Source organism: Diabrotica undecimpunctata, chromosome 8, assembly GCF_040954645.1.
Source record: "Diabrotica undecimpunctata isolate CICGRU chromosome 8, icDiaUnde3, whole genome shotgun sequence".
Classification (NCBI taxonomy): domain Eukaryota; kingdom Metazoa; phylum Arthropoda; class Insecta; order Coleoptera; family Chrysomelidae; genus Diabrotica; species Diabrotica undecimpunctata.
Genome location: NC_092810.1, coordinates 53,829,133 through 53,844,592, shown reverse-complemented (window position 1 = coordinate 53,844,592; position 15,460 = coordinate 53,829,133). Strand labels below are relative to the sequence as shown.

The 15,460-nt window shown below is 33.8% G+C and overlaps 1 protein-coding gene across 4 annotated transcripts in view; it reads right to left on the bottom strand.

Moving 5' to 3' along the window:
- The window catches only part of LOC140447552 (solute carrier family 15 member 1-like), a 106,644-nt gene that overhangs the window by 60,825 nt on the left and 30,359 nt on the right, over positions 1–15,460 (bottom strand). For all 4 annotated transcript variants that reach the window (XM_072540262.1, XM_072540263.1, XM_072540264.1 and 1 more), the window contains 3 exons: positions 12,044–12,227; positions 5,709–5,827; positions 1,573–1,752 (listed from right to left, as the gene is read on the bottom strand). In XM_072540262.1, the coding sequence (XP_072396363.1) occupies positions 1,573–1,752; positions 5,709–5,827; positions 12,044–12,227 (483 nt within the window). The remainder of the gene's footprint in view (positions 1–1,572; positions 1,753–5,708; positions 5,828–12,043; positions 12,228–15,460) is intronic.

Here is a 15,460-nt window from a genome sequence, read left to right as displayed (position 1 = left end):
TTTTTTTACGGTATGATAAAGGAAAGTGCACTATTCAAGAAATGGTATTAATACATTTGGATTATGTCCATTGCAAATTGCACCATCTAAAATTGGACGATCGTGAGAAATACACGGGACATGCGTTTTGACGTACGTAAGTAGGATGGAAATCAGCAGCTGTGGCGACTGGTTACGTTGAAGAGATTACTACCAATAAAAAGAATGTTTCAAATATCATTGGAGGTAGTACTAATGGAAGTAGAACGACACCGGCTTTTGAGAATGTCGGTAGTATTAATTTGAACAGCATTTCCTCTGATTTGAAAAACAGAAGTATAAATATTTTAAGTAATAGCAACTGTACTTGTGACATTTAAAATACGCGCTTTTTTGAAAGTTGAATTTAAATACGCTGAGGCGTATTTTAAATAAGCAAAATGGCCTACCAATAAAAAAATAGTATTTTATATGAAACAAAATTATATTATATAATGAAGGCGACGATCTATTAGAGAAGATATGCAAGAAGACCGCATAATCTACTATTTGGATGATATTTAGGTCAAGAATTAAAATAAGAACGGCATGCGATGCTGATGGGATTTAATCAGAAATGGTAAGGCGGCTGGGAGAAGAAATTAATTATCTAGGTTTGTTTAATGATAGGACCAAATTAAAAAGATACAGATATGAAAAATTTAGACAGCCGAGATACCTAAATCAAGAATATACTAGAAAAACTAAAATAAATTAACTAAATTGATAAAGAACCAAAGAGACCAAAAACAAAAAAAGGTAGACCAAGGATAAACAGTTAGCTAGAATAAAGAAAATTAAACAAAAAAGGGGATAGACTATGGAACAAATTATTACAGACAAAACAGGAAGAAATGGATAAACGACAAACAATTACAGGAAGAGTTTATTTTATTTACACATAGTTTGTATTATTTCCTATTAACTAAAAACATTTGATATTATTTACCCCATTTATATTAACCACAATACTATTGTGATCAACCTTTTACTTTATTTTATTACCGTTTTAAATACATTGCTAACTTTCTAGTACCAAAAAATCTATTAGAGAGGCGGTACTAAAGGTGTTATCCCACCGCACTGTACTATTATAGTACCTTTAAAGAAGGCGAAACTGTTTTTATACTAAATGATTTTTAGGTACTTCCTTTTTATTTTATGATTTGTCACAATCTATAAGAAATGTTTCATTTATCACCAATAACGTGAAGAATGATTCACCAAGACTGTAATGGATATGTGTTTAAAAACTTTCTACTTAGTTGGTTTAAAGAAGGCGGTTTAAACTTTTTTAGTACTAATTGACTTTTAGGTACTTCCTTTTAAGATATTTAAGTATTGGCCAAATTTGGCCATTTGGGTTAATGGCGGCTGATTCTTATTAGGTCCACATAAAAAGTTGATATAATGTTCTATTTTTAAAAATTCTAATTATCCACTTAAAACTACCCGCAGTGCATATAGAATAAAATGTATTTTATAAAATATGACGAAAAAAGAAAAATAAGGTAACAACAAAGAACAAAAATAAATAAAATTCTTGCTACTCACTTGGTATTCTATAGAAAGCATACTTATTTCAAATTTATGTTTGTTAAATCTGATGTTTCCGCATTGCAATGGAGCTTCCACCATTAGTTTATACATTGTATGGTTGTGACTTAACATATTTTTAAAGCGAAATATATTACCAGCACCCAACATCTGTACACCGTTTAGAGGATTCATTACCTAAAAAGATCTTTTTGTTTTTAACACTATAATGAGGAATGTTTATAAACCACAAAGTTTCTTTTGACTTTTTAATTTGTACTTCGAAAATCATTCTCAAAATATAAAATATTAATAAGTCAAGACATGCGAAGACTACAGAACAATAAGCCTAATGAGCCACTTACAAGTATCATGGACGCAGTTTGGATTCCGCGATTCCTTAGGCACCCGAGAGGCTCTGTTCGCTGTCCAAGTGCTTATGCAAAGATGCAGGGATGTTAACTGTGATGTGTGTACTTGCTTTATCGACTACAAAAAGGCATTTGATAGAGTAAAGCATGGTAAACTTATAAACATCTTGAAAGAAGTGGGGTTAGATGATAGGGACTTAAGAATCATCTATAATTTATATTACAACCAAACAGTCAATATTAAAGTGGATGACCAATTGACAGAGGCAGTCTCCATAGATAGAGGAGCGAGGCAAGGATGCATTCTGTCCCAGGTGTTATTTAATATATACTCTGAATATATCTTCGAGCAAGCGCTAGGCGAACTACAAGAAGGCGTATTAGTCAACGGAATACGTCTGAACAACATTAGATATGCCGACGACGCAGTAGTTTTTGCAGATAGTCTGGACGGTTTGCAAAGAATAATGTCGCGTATATCAGATATAAGTAGAGAACACGGACTTGTTCTTAATACGAAGAAAACAAAGTACATGGTAGTCAGTAAGCGCGAAATATTAAATACACAGCTTTTGATTAACCAACATCCAATTGACAGAGTGGACGGCTACACATACCTTGGTACCAACATTAATAGCCAATGGGACCACTCCAGTGAAATAAAACAACGCATAGGAAAAGCGATATCGGCGTTCATAATGATGAAGTCTCTTTTCAGAAGTCACGATTTACCACTTGCTACCAAAATCTCTCTCATTAGATGCTATGTATTTTCTACGTTATTATACGGAGTAGAGGCCTGAACACTTTCCGAAGCTTCTTTAAGAAAACTCGAGGCATTCGAGATGTGGTGTTACAGACGTATTTTAAGAATTTCATGGGTGGATCGTGTGACTAATGTTGAGCTCCTACGTAGAATAGGCAAGGAATGCGAGATTATTAATACCATCAAAGAGCGCAAACTAGAATATCTTGGCCATGTTATGAGGAATGAACAGAGATACGGCTTGTTGCAACTCATTCTTCAAGGCAAGGTATTTGGAAAGAGAGGACCAGGGAGAAGATAAATATCTTGGCTTTAAAACCTGAGAAAGTGGTTTAATACATCGACAACCGGACTATTCAGAATAGCAGCAAGCAAGGTTAGGATAGCCATGTTGATTGCCAATATCCGGAACGGATAGGCATCGTAAGAAGAAGAAGAATAGGTTAAACAAATTTTCTTTTGTTGATTGACAATAGATATTATCTGTTTGAATTGTCATTAAGACTTGTTTTGAGTTGCAAGCATAGCATTCTCTTAGGATTCTCAGCCAAGATATCCGTCATCTTTCCACCTATCTTTTGTTTATTCTATTTTTCTGACTTTTACTGACTTTCATGAGTTTTGTTGGGTTGAGATAAAGTCCACATTTTCCACATTTTATACTCTAATATTTTATTCACTATTCTTTTCAGGATTTCTAAACTATCATCAATTATTAGGGTGTCATCAGTGTTATTAATATTGCTAATTAAAAACCCAACTCAATAGCCTCAAGTACTGTATCCTTGAAGTACGCGTTAAATAAAAGGGGTAACAATAAACAATCTTGTCTAACTTTCGTTATAATTTTTACTTCTTCGGATATTTCATGACTAATTTTAATGGTTGTTCGCTGATTATAGTAAAAGTTTTACATTTATTTTGTATCTTGCTCGTCCAAGTTTCTGTTCTTAATTAACTGTAAAGTTCTTAATTAATATGTAAGCATTTTTGAACAAAAACTTTAAAAGAAAACAATGCCTTCTTTAGTAGGTTGATTGGAACGCTGGGTCGGAAGAAAAGAACTGTCATGGCTGCACAAAATTAGGCAATGGGCAGGTCGAAAGGTCGAGGAATTGTTTCATCGCCGACCGAGAAACATTTCATCAGCTGGGTAATATGACAATATTCAACGCTTAAAAACAACCACGATACACAAAGAAGAAGAAGTATACACAGATGTCGATGTCTTACAGTTTGGGAATGATTTTTTTGTACATACAGTATAGCCCAAAACAAACAGTACTGAACTTGTAATTATTTTATTGTTTTACAAAATACATATTATTGATACTTTATAATATGTTCCCAATGAGCTACTCCTCTCTCAACACAAACTTCATTCCGATATTCCAGATTTCTCGTAATGTTATGGAATAAAGGTTGTCTCAAGTCCGCGATGAAGGCTCTAACGGCATAGTTTAACTCATTGATGGTTTGTGATGCCCGTTTAAAAACGGCAGTTTTATCCATGCCCCAAATGTATGCGTCTGGAGATGTTAAGCCTGGAGAATGTGCAGGATAGGGGAAGTCAGTAAATCGTGAAATGAATTTATTTGGAAAAGGTCCCTGAAAAAATTGACGAACTGCGACAGCAGTATGGCAAGTTGCCCCATCCTGCTGGAAAAATTGGTCTCGAAATGACAAATTACGTACACGACAAAACTGACGTAGGTTAGGGATAAAGCGTGGTAAAATTTGTATAGACCTCTGTTGATTGTGTCCCGAAACTGCACACTAGACACTCACTTTTGCGCTATGTAAAGGAACTTCTTGAAATTCATCTGGTTTTGCAAAGCCCAGAAATCGATTTGTGCAATGATTTCCATGGCCTGACAAATGAAAATGTGCTTCGTCTGAAAACCATACATTTTTCAAAAATTCAGGATTTTCATACTGTAATGTAAGAATTCTGGCACAATATTCCACTATACTGTGATAATCCCTGGGATGTAATTGTTGATGTTCCTGAATCACATACGAAAATGCCCCAGCTCCTTTAGGATTCTTGGCAAGAAAGTTAGTTTTATGCCAAAATGCAACGCTGTTCTTGTCTGACTGGCTTTCGGATTTTCCAAGATTCGCTCAAAAACACGTTCATAGTAATCGTTGAGGGCATCCCTATCCTGGGACGCCCTGAGTTTCCTTTTCGTTCACACAATACATTACCCATATTTTTTAACTTTTCAACACAAATTACAGCATTATTTGGAGAATGTTTATTAAACCGTTGTGTGAATTGATCACACACGTATTGCAGACTTGCACTATTATGTCGGCCGATTCCGTATGAGCCAAAATAATGTTCCACAAGAAACACTTTCTCCTCTATACTTAACACCATTTTTAACAATTAGGCCTTAATAATTAATTGTTTAAGGATTACTTGATAGGTCCATTCTACTTAATTTGAATATGACAGCGCGCACAAAGAGACAATATATGTTTCAGTTTCAGTACTGTTTATTTTGAGCAATACTGTATTTTATAGAATAATTCCACCAAAATATAGAGATTTTTTCATTAAATTAGCTTTAATATTCGGTTGGTTATTGGTCCAAATCAAGAGATTTATTGGTTTTCATTGATCTTATTACATGAATATGCCCTGCTTTAAGAATTTTAGGTTCTCCGCTTAAACTATTCATAGACCCATTTTAGAGTTTTTTTTCCATCTAATTTTGGTTCTGCTTTCCATGTTTTTCACTCTATTTAGCAGTATGTTTAACTTATATCGTTTTATTACTTTAGCAAATTCTTTGATTTTTTTATGCACACTTAAATTGCAAAATTGCAGAAGAAGAGTAAGAAAAGATCACATAAACAGGTGGATGAAAACAGGCTTAAAAAAAGAAGAATGAGGAGAAAAGACAAGATATTGAAAGCAACTGCATCAGTATAAGCTTTCAGTTATACGTTTTAAACTTTTCAACAAGGTACTTACTTATTCTTATTAAAAAATAAAATCGTAACTTTACCTTAAGTGTACATGGTAAAGTATTAATAACATTGACCGAAGCCTCGTGTTCTCTTGGCAAGTCCGGATAAGTTGTTTCTAGCACCAACTCTAATATTCCAGCACAGAGAAAAGCTATGCCTAAAAATAAACAATCATTTCATAACTAAAGTATATTCAATACCAGCAATATTGGTACAAGGATGTCAATTAGGTTTTATATAAATAATAAAAAAGTTGAAAAATTAAACATTTTAATTAAAAAACCTTTATAAATACCTATATTTATTTAAACAGAACCCTTTCGGGCTACACCACAGACCTTTTTCTGAATAAGAATTCCATCATCAGTGCTGTTACATGGAATAAGTATTACCACTATAATTAAGAACGTAAAGGTTAAATTTTGACAGAAGACACTAAATATATGGGTAAAAACACTTCAAGTGTTACTAAATTTGTTATATATTACTTTTTGCTGATAATTTTATATGATGTTAAAGTTTTAAACAGATTTACTTCATAGCAACGTACAACTCCCAACTGGGGTTGCTGGCACTTGTAAGAGTAGCAAACATCAATGTGTTGGGTTTAAACGGTAAAATACCCTGAGAGATTATGTTAGCAAATTGTAGAAAAAAAGTTGTATAGATGGGATGACATTAGAATATTTTTGAATTATAGGTAGGCAAACAAACACCTAGAAAATCGAGGATAAACTGAAATATTAATAAGGCCCTACTCGTATATGTTTAAAATCAACATTTGGTACCTAAAAATTAGATGTAAGATGCTGAGTTATTAATTATCAAAGACTGAGGTGTAACCTAATTTATGTGTGGATTCATATGATATAGAAAACCAACTAAAGAAAAAGATATAATTTCATGTGGGTAAATGTATAAGTGAATATATGAATTAGATGTAAGTGTAATGTTACACCTGAATATTAGTTATATTATATGATTGAACTTTAAATAGATTTCGAGAAAATCTGAATATATGAGTAAGACGGATAACTGAGAGATTAAGGTAAGGTTGTAGTTGTATAATATTTATTATGTGGGGGGGGGTTGTTCTAACGTCATCCCATATATACATCATCTTTTCTATAGACACACACTTCCACTTACATTTACTTTGTTCATACATCCGTCCTAAAATATCATTTTAATCAGTTGCTGCCTTAAGTCCGTATAGACACGGCGTCTCAGGGCCAGCAACCCCAATTGGGTGTTTTACGTAGCTATGAAGTAAATCTGTTTAAAACATTACTATCATATAAAATTATTAGTAACAAGGTAATATATATAGCGACAGAAAAGATTGTAAGAACTACCGAGGGCTTAGTGTAACTAACTCAATCTGTAGAGTCTACGGGAAGATAATTAAAAGCCGAATTGAAGATTGCTGGGAAGACGCTGAAGATCAGAGTGGCTTTCGTACTGGTCGTTCTTGTATTGACAATGTGTTCTGCCTAAAACAAACAATAGAAAAGCGTTTGGAACATAATATGGAGACACAAATGGTATTTATTGATCTTCAAAAAGGCTATGACAGTGTCCCATTAGCCAAGCTATGGCAGGTGCTAGAAGACAAGAATATTCCACCGATTTACATTAATGCTGTAAGGGAGTTGTACGATGATATGACGAGTGTAATAAAGATTGGACAAAAAGTGACAAGAAAGATAAAAGTGACCAAAGGACTTCGCCAAGGTTGCTGCATTGCACCTACACTCTTTAAGATTTATTTGGAGGGGGTTTTGGATATTTGGAAAAGAAAATGTGAACCTATGGGTGTTAAAATTGGAGACCATACACTGTACAGCTTGCATTTTGCTGATGACCAAGTAATACTTGCAGAAGATCAAGATGATATCCACTACATGTTACGAAAAATAGATGAAGAATATACTAAGTGGAGCTTATCAATTAATCCATAAAAAACAAAGTACGTAGTAGTGGGAGGTGAAGGAAAGCACTTAGAACTAGGAAGCAAACAACTTCAAAATACTGATAGCTATAAATATCTCGGTGTAAACATTACAAACAATAGTCGGAATACAAAAGAAATATCTACTAGAATTGGTCAAGCAAATTCAGCAATACGTCAACTGAATAGTATACTTTGGAATAACCACATCACCCGAAACACAAAAATTAGGATATACAAAAGTATCATAGAAAGCATTGCTACATATGGTTCAGAGCTTTGGGTAATAAATAAAAATGACGCATCCAAAATAAAAGTAATGGAAATTAATTATTGGAGAAGATGTTGCCAACTCACTAGAAGAGATAGAGTAAGGAATACTGAAATCAGAGAGCGCATGGGCATAGAAATTGACGTCCTGGAAACTATAGAATGCAAAAGGCTGAAATGGTATGGCCATGTAGAAAGGATGAATGATCAACGATGGCCAAAGAGAATGTTACAGTGGATCCCCACCAACCGCAGGAAAAAGGGAAGACCAAGAAGATCGTGGAGACAAGAAGTAAAAGGTGCAATGGAAGATAGGGGTCTACAAGTAGATGACTGAAACAATCGCAAGCGTTGGAAGCTAGGTTGCGAGAAACGGCGGCAGCTGTAATAAACTCGTTATATATATATATATATATATATATATATATATATATATATATATATATATATATATAACAAATTTAATAATATTTAAAGGGTTTTTACCCATATATTTAGTGTCATCACTCATACATACCTAGTTAATATTAAAACACATTTACTTTAACCTTAGTTAAAATTTAACCTTAAAGTTTGTCTTAATTAAAGTGGTAATACTTATTCTAGGTAACAGCACTGATGATGGAATTTGCATTTTGAAAATGTTCCAGATTTTTTGATTAAAATTTTTATGAATTATGCTACACAGCCGACTACAGGAAATTCATTTCTCTTGTGAATTATAAAAAGTGTTGCTATTTTCTTCAAGATAAGGAGAGAGTAAGCCCGCTATGTCCATATTATAGTTAAACTAATGCTTTAATTATTTTTTACGATTTGTGAGTAATGGACTAAATGCGAAACCAAACTCCAGTACAAACACATAAACCTTTTTATGTATGGTATGACAATTCCAACAGAATTCTTACAATATTACGTTTTTATGTCTTTGGTATTATGCTATATAAAATGAAATTATGGACTGTTACTGAAATAATGTGAAAATAATTGAGGCTTGCGAGATGTTGTCGTACAGCCGAATGTTGAGGATATCGTGGTTGGTTAGAGTGACGAATGAAGCAGTGTTACTGCATCTAAACAAAAATAGAGAGAATCTGAATACCAAAACAGCATAAAATGGGAGTACTTTACGTGTTACGTGTTACAAAAAATCCTAAATATGAATTAGTACATATAATTATTTAGGAAAAAATAGTAGGGAAACATGGTCGTGGATGGTGAAGAACATCCTCCGCCAGTCTTGATTTTTAAATATCCTCTTAACCCAATAAGGTGCCCGACAAAATTGACAAAATCAAAAGGAAATACTCACAAAAAACTCAAAAACTGAATCTTAAAACAGAAACATAATAGTATAAAGGCAAACCGGTTGCAAAAGCTAAGCATTATAAGAGAAAACGTTCCTAGAAGAACAGATTTTAACCAAATTATAACAAAAAGTCTTGAGAAACTCAGCCTCAAATCCCAATGCATATTTGGAGCTTAGAAGAAGATCAAGAAAAAATTATGCTGTGAGGTGAAATAAATAAAATCCATGTAAAACTAAAGGCAGAAACTGGTAAATCAGAGGAAATAATAAGATTTCGAGAGAATACTATTGAAAAATTAAAACTACCGTACTGGAACCTGACGATGGGACAAATATTGTAAGCCTTAAAACCGGTGGCCCAAAAATTTACCAAATTTATTAAATAAAAATAAGATTGTGAGTATTGACTCATTTTCCATATACTAGAATACCATTTACTTTTCGCAACATAAATTCGTCAAACCTTATAAGTCCTAACAAGCAGACCAGGACACATATTGACGCCACAGAATTATTCAAGGGGATAAACAGGAGAGTAAGTATCACGAGTCCCTAACCCTTGCAACAAAGGGTCGTTAAAAAATCTAGAAACACTAACGAGCAAAACAGGCCATATAGCGACGTTTCAAAAGTGTTCAAGATAGTGGTAATAATATTATACAGATGCAGTCCTGATATTTAAATAGCTTTAGGCAGACCTGATAGTCAAGACACGGTGAACAAGGAGTTTATTGGGCTTTTTGCAAAAGTCACTACCATTCAATAAAAGATTATTTAGCTCAGGGCACAGTGTCGAGACGGGTCTCGTAGATTAGTCGAACCTAATGATATGGCCTCACACTCATATCTCAAAGGAGACCAGAGCGTTAATCAGAACCCGTTTAGTCAACCAAAATCTAGACCTTAGGAGGAAAGACAACTTATTAAAAAGTTAGTGGATCGAGGAGACTAAGAATGTCTATAATAGTACTATATAGTTTTTTGATCGACTAGATATCCTACTAGAAAATGTTAGTGGAAGCCCATAAAGGCGTATTACATACTTAAAAAGATATCCTTCAAGACTAACAGAGACCATGACGACACTAATTAGAGTCCTATAGTTCGTCCCAAACCCTTCTTTCAGTGCGTCATAGTTGATCGAATTCTCTTTAACACATTTAGCTAGAAGTGACAGAAAAAAACGTGAGTCTGTGATTATTATACATAGAACTTAGAAAATTATTTATCGTAAAGCTAATTCTACTTACGGATGTATAATTGGTTGGAGTTTAGAATACGCTATAAAGCATAAATATAATTTGACGCAGATTGTCGCGATCGTGACAGTACTTTCACAATGTCAACTGATAAAATGATAATTGTCATTCCAGGTTAGTATTATCAGACATTTTACAGTGAAAATTTAATTTTGTATTTATTGTCATAAAAATATTTTAAATATGCCGAGATATATCGAAAAAGAACAAAGACTAATATTAAAATTATTAAATTATTTTCAATTAGAAAAAGACAGATTACCATCCTACAACTGTCAAATTTAACTAAAATGTCAAGCAATAATTCTCGACATTCTTAAAATCCTATATGACGTCAAAATTAGTGACGCACTGAAAGAAGGGTTTGGGACAGACTGTATATGTGAACCTTCAATGCAATGAAGTATATAGTAAAGACCGACCTTACTGTTGCCGTGGAAAGGTTCGATGTGGCTTTAATAAAAGAGCTATGGGTTCACCAGGGCCACATAGACTCTTTATTAGATGTTAATAAAGAGCTTGTATACAGCTGATCTGCCAACGACATATATAATAGTCAAACGATTGAATAAAATACTGCCATTGGCAAGGTTTTTTTCTGGTGATTTAATCTTGAATATATATATATATATATATATATATATATATATATATATATATATATATACCGACATGGCGAATAAATATCACACATATACAAGCTTAATATTATAAAACAATTATTTCAGCCCGAACAAAATGACAGTATACGGATACCCAGTACTGGTACATTTAGAGAAATGTTGTAGTATAATTTAAAAATAAACCACTAAAAAATATTAATATTAAAAATTGCAAATTGTACATTTTTATGTAATGCCTAGTGATAATTAAATGTTGAATATAAACAGAAAATTTTGTTTTTGTATGAATATAGAAAATATTGTATGTAATTAATGCAAAACCTGTTTACTTCCATCAAAAGTAAAGTAAGCTTCGTGTAACCTTTTTGATTACCATCAATATACAATAAACATTTACTTGTATAACAATAACCATCATCGCTTGCCAACAGTACCAACGACTTGGTACAACAGCGACAGCGCTGGAAATGTTATAAAATGTCATGCAGAGTGAGGAAAATCAAGTTCGATCCGGAGTATTGATCTGACAAGGACCTTTATCCCGATTTCTGAGTATTTGTCAGAGCCTATCGTCTATTCCCGTTCCTGCGGTCGAGGGTTGATTGATCGCTTCCGTCATCCTTCTGTACCGCACCTCACCCTGGCCGAGTATTGATTGGCCTCTTCCCGACCTTTAGGTATTGAAAACATCTTCCTTCATTCTACCCATACGAACGCCGCTAACATTTATTTCTACTCACCGGCATCAACGTCGAGGACCGCCTTCGATTTGTTTTACTTAAGAGGATTCTCTTTTTATCTTATGTATTCTATAGTAGTAAATTTTATTTTGTTTGTTATTTATTTGAATATATATTGATTCAATTTAAACTTGCATTTCACTCAGTCTGGTGTTTAATAGAGCTACTTGCTAAACCAGCTACCAGCTAAATATCTTGAACTTAAGAGTCTTAATACGTACCTGCTATTATTCCTCCCACTGCCATGCGATGTAGAGGATTTTCCAGAAAACTATATTTTGATAAACATGGATAGAATACTCGGTCTAGTATTGGGATAATAATAAGTACCATCGCTGGGTTTACCACTTGCATCTGATCAGGGGATATAAGAGTCCCCAAAATATTTCCATTCATATGAGCAGCCTTTAAAAGGAAAGTGTTAAATAATTTACATAATAAAATACCTAGAAGAAAACATGTGTTATACTTTTGTTTATACAGGGTTGCGAAAAAGTCTGATAACAAGGCTTTATCTTTGAAACGAATTAACCTAAAAATTATGAAATTTTGGGATACTAAGGGGCATTATATTCTGCCTGTTTTACAAGATAAGTTTGTATGACGTTATCGCATCCAGTATCGCAGCTATCTTGAATTTTTTTAAATAGCAACGTAGGTTGAGTGATAAGTCACAGTCACTTATTTATTGACTTTTCAAAAATGATAGTAACTTGACGCAATAACAAATAATTACCAAAATGATTGAAGATACTTTGTTAACAATATTACACATATAATTTTATACATACGGTATTTTACAACTCATAACACTAGTATACAATTAAACTAAATTACAATTTTTTCTTTACAGCAAGTGCTCAAAGCATTGTCCATTTGTTTGTTGACAATCAAACAATATATCGTGAAAGCTGCGAATATAATTGTTAATCATTTAATAATCCCACAGAAAAAAATCAAGAGGTATCAAATTGGGTGATCTTGCCGACAACTTTATCATATCTCTTTAACCAATCCAGCTCTGAGCTTAAATTGTATTTAAATATTGCCTAACGACCCTTTGATAATATGAAGGTGCACCATCTTGTCGAAAATATACATTTATGTTTGGAAACAAACGGTTGATTTCAGGTATAATTTGATTTTGGAGAAAGTCGAAGGTCAATATTTTTTTCTGGATATTGTGTATGAATCTCCTCCATTCAGTGCAGATTGCAATCTTACCAGTATCGAGAATTACGCCTGTTCATCATCGTCATCATAAGTGGCTCGACAATCCGTTGCTGATCTTGGCCCGCTCACAAAGAAGTCGCCACTTTTGTCTATTCCTGGCAACTTCCCTCCATCTTCTGACCCTTAGAGTCTTCTGTAGGTCTTCTTCCACATTATCAATCCATCTCCTTTGTGGTCGTCCCTTACTTCTTGTGCCGTATGGTTTTGAAAATATTAATCTCTTCGTGTATTCGTGATCTGACATCCTAGCAATATGTCCAGCCCATCTAAGTCTTTCATCAATTTGAGATAAGGTCCACGTTCTAGCCCCATTTATCAAAACCTGTCTTATTAAGGTCTTGTATATATTGAGCTTTACTGCACGTTTTATATTTTTATTTTTTAACTGTTTCTGTAGACCGTGAACAGTTCTGTTTACTATTGTTATGCGTCTTTTTATTTCGTCGGTTGTCGTGTTTGTTGCCTTTAGTAACGATCCAAGACATGTGAGTTCTTTGACTTGCTCAAAGGTATGGTTGTTAATTTGAATTCTCTGTTGGATATTTCAGAGGCTTTTAGAAATCCAACATATATTTGGTTTTTTCCTCGTTTACCACAAGTGCTAATTCACTTGCCACGTCCGCAAGTCTTGTAAAACACTGCACCATGTCTCGTCATCTGTCATGCAGAATTTGCGTCGATCAATTAAAAATAGTTCCATTCATTCTAATATTTAATTATCTGAGTGCCTTTTCCACAGCAAATTAAAGAGGAAACATGCCAGCATGTCCCCCTGTCTTAAACCATTATTATTGTCAAAGAACGTAGAGTTTTCTCCTTTAATTCTACCGCATGAGCTTAGGTTTTGCATTGTTAGTTAAGTCAACTGAATTAACTTAATTGGGATCCCAAAGTCTATCATTGCATTATATAATGCAGTTTTTTTCACGCTGTCATAGGCTGCTTTGAAGTCGACGAAGAGATGGTGTGTATCCTATGTTATATTCTAGTAACGTTTATAGAATCTGCCTGTGTGCTTCAATTATGTCTGCTCACATAACCATTTAAACAGAATGTGGTTTTATCACTGAATACAACAAAATCTAAAAAATTGTGTTGCGTCTTTATTTTTTCTGTAACCGTTTCACAAAATTTTAATCGGCGATAAAAATCATCTTAGTTTCAATTCAATAAGGATTCTCCTGAACGTTTAGTAGGATATTTAAAGTTTTATCGTCATTAGTTAGATCCTTTACGCTACCAGTTTCATCAAATTTCTTTATTATTCTGGATAATGTTATTTACCTCCACACACTGGGGCTAGCAGACACACCTCTATGTAGGAAGTGTGAACGAGAAGACGAAACTGTAGAGCATGTCCTATGTGAATGTCGGAGTTATTTTTAATACGAGAGTACACGTTCGGCGTGTCCTGGCCCACATAAGAGAGATGTCTCCTCGTGACTTGTCCACCTTCCTAGAAATGGCAGGATGGACAATGAGCTAAGGTTGACAGCTCCTTGGGAGGATGCACAATGGGTCAATTGTGGACTAAGTGCTGTGAAACTTAACTCGCCCTCCCAACTCTACAGATACAGATACTGCCAATCTACTTATAGGAGAGAGTTTAGGGTTTAAATCGTTAAAAAGATTATTTTCTTCTTTATATGTTCGTTTCCTACCATCAAATCTAGCTAAGATGAGTAGTTGAATTCTCCTTTACTTTTTAAAGTCTGTATACACAAATAATGGTGTTGTTTACCATCTCAATGCCTACTAATAGTCCAGTCGTGAGAGAGTTGACCCCTAAAAATCATACGAACAAGCTGAATTTTGCAGCGAATATTAAGTTTATGAACCCAAAAAGATGCATAACAGTTTATCACTTTTCCTCCTTAGCTTCCTTTTAAAACCACCCTTGCAGAGGGAGAAAAACGCAAAAAAAATCGATTTACCAAAAATCTGTACACCGTACAACGAAATATTTCAAATAAAAAATGTAGCTAAGATAATTTTAAACAAAAATGTTGTTAAGCATTTTTGTCTAGAATGAACCGAATGAACGAACTCTTAGAAACAACGCTTGAAGCCACCGTCGATTTTGCATGTCAGTTACGCGAGCGAAATCAATGTTCAAAAAAAATTTTATCGGCTGGACGGTAAAAATTCGATATCTTTTTATCCAAATGTCCTATCGTCAAAATTCAAGATGTGTTTTAAAGGCAAATAGGGCAGCTTTCGTACGCAGTTTTTGTATTGTGCCAAGAAGAAACTCAGTGTTTATAAAAGTGTTAAATAAATTAACGTGGCGCGATTTTTGCCATTTTTTACGATTCTCGTGAGATCACAAAAATTAATCACTTTTATTGACCAGTTGTGGTATAATTTTTATTTTTTGAAAGCAATCTTTAAAATCTATGACATAA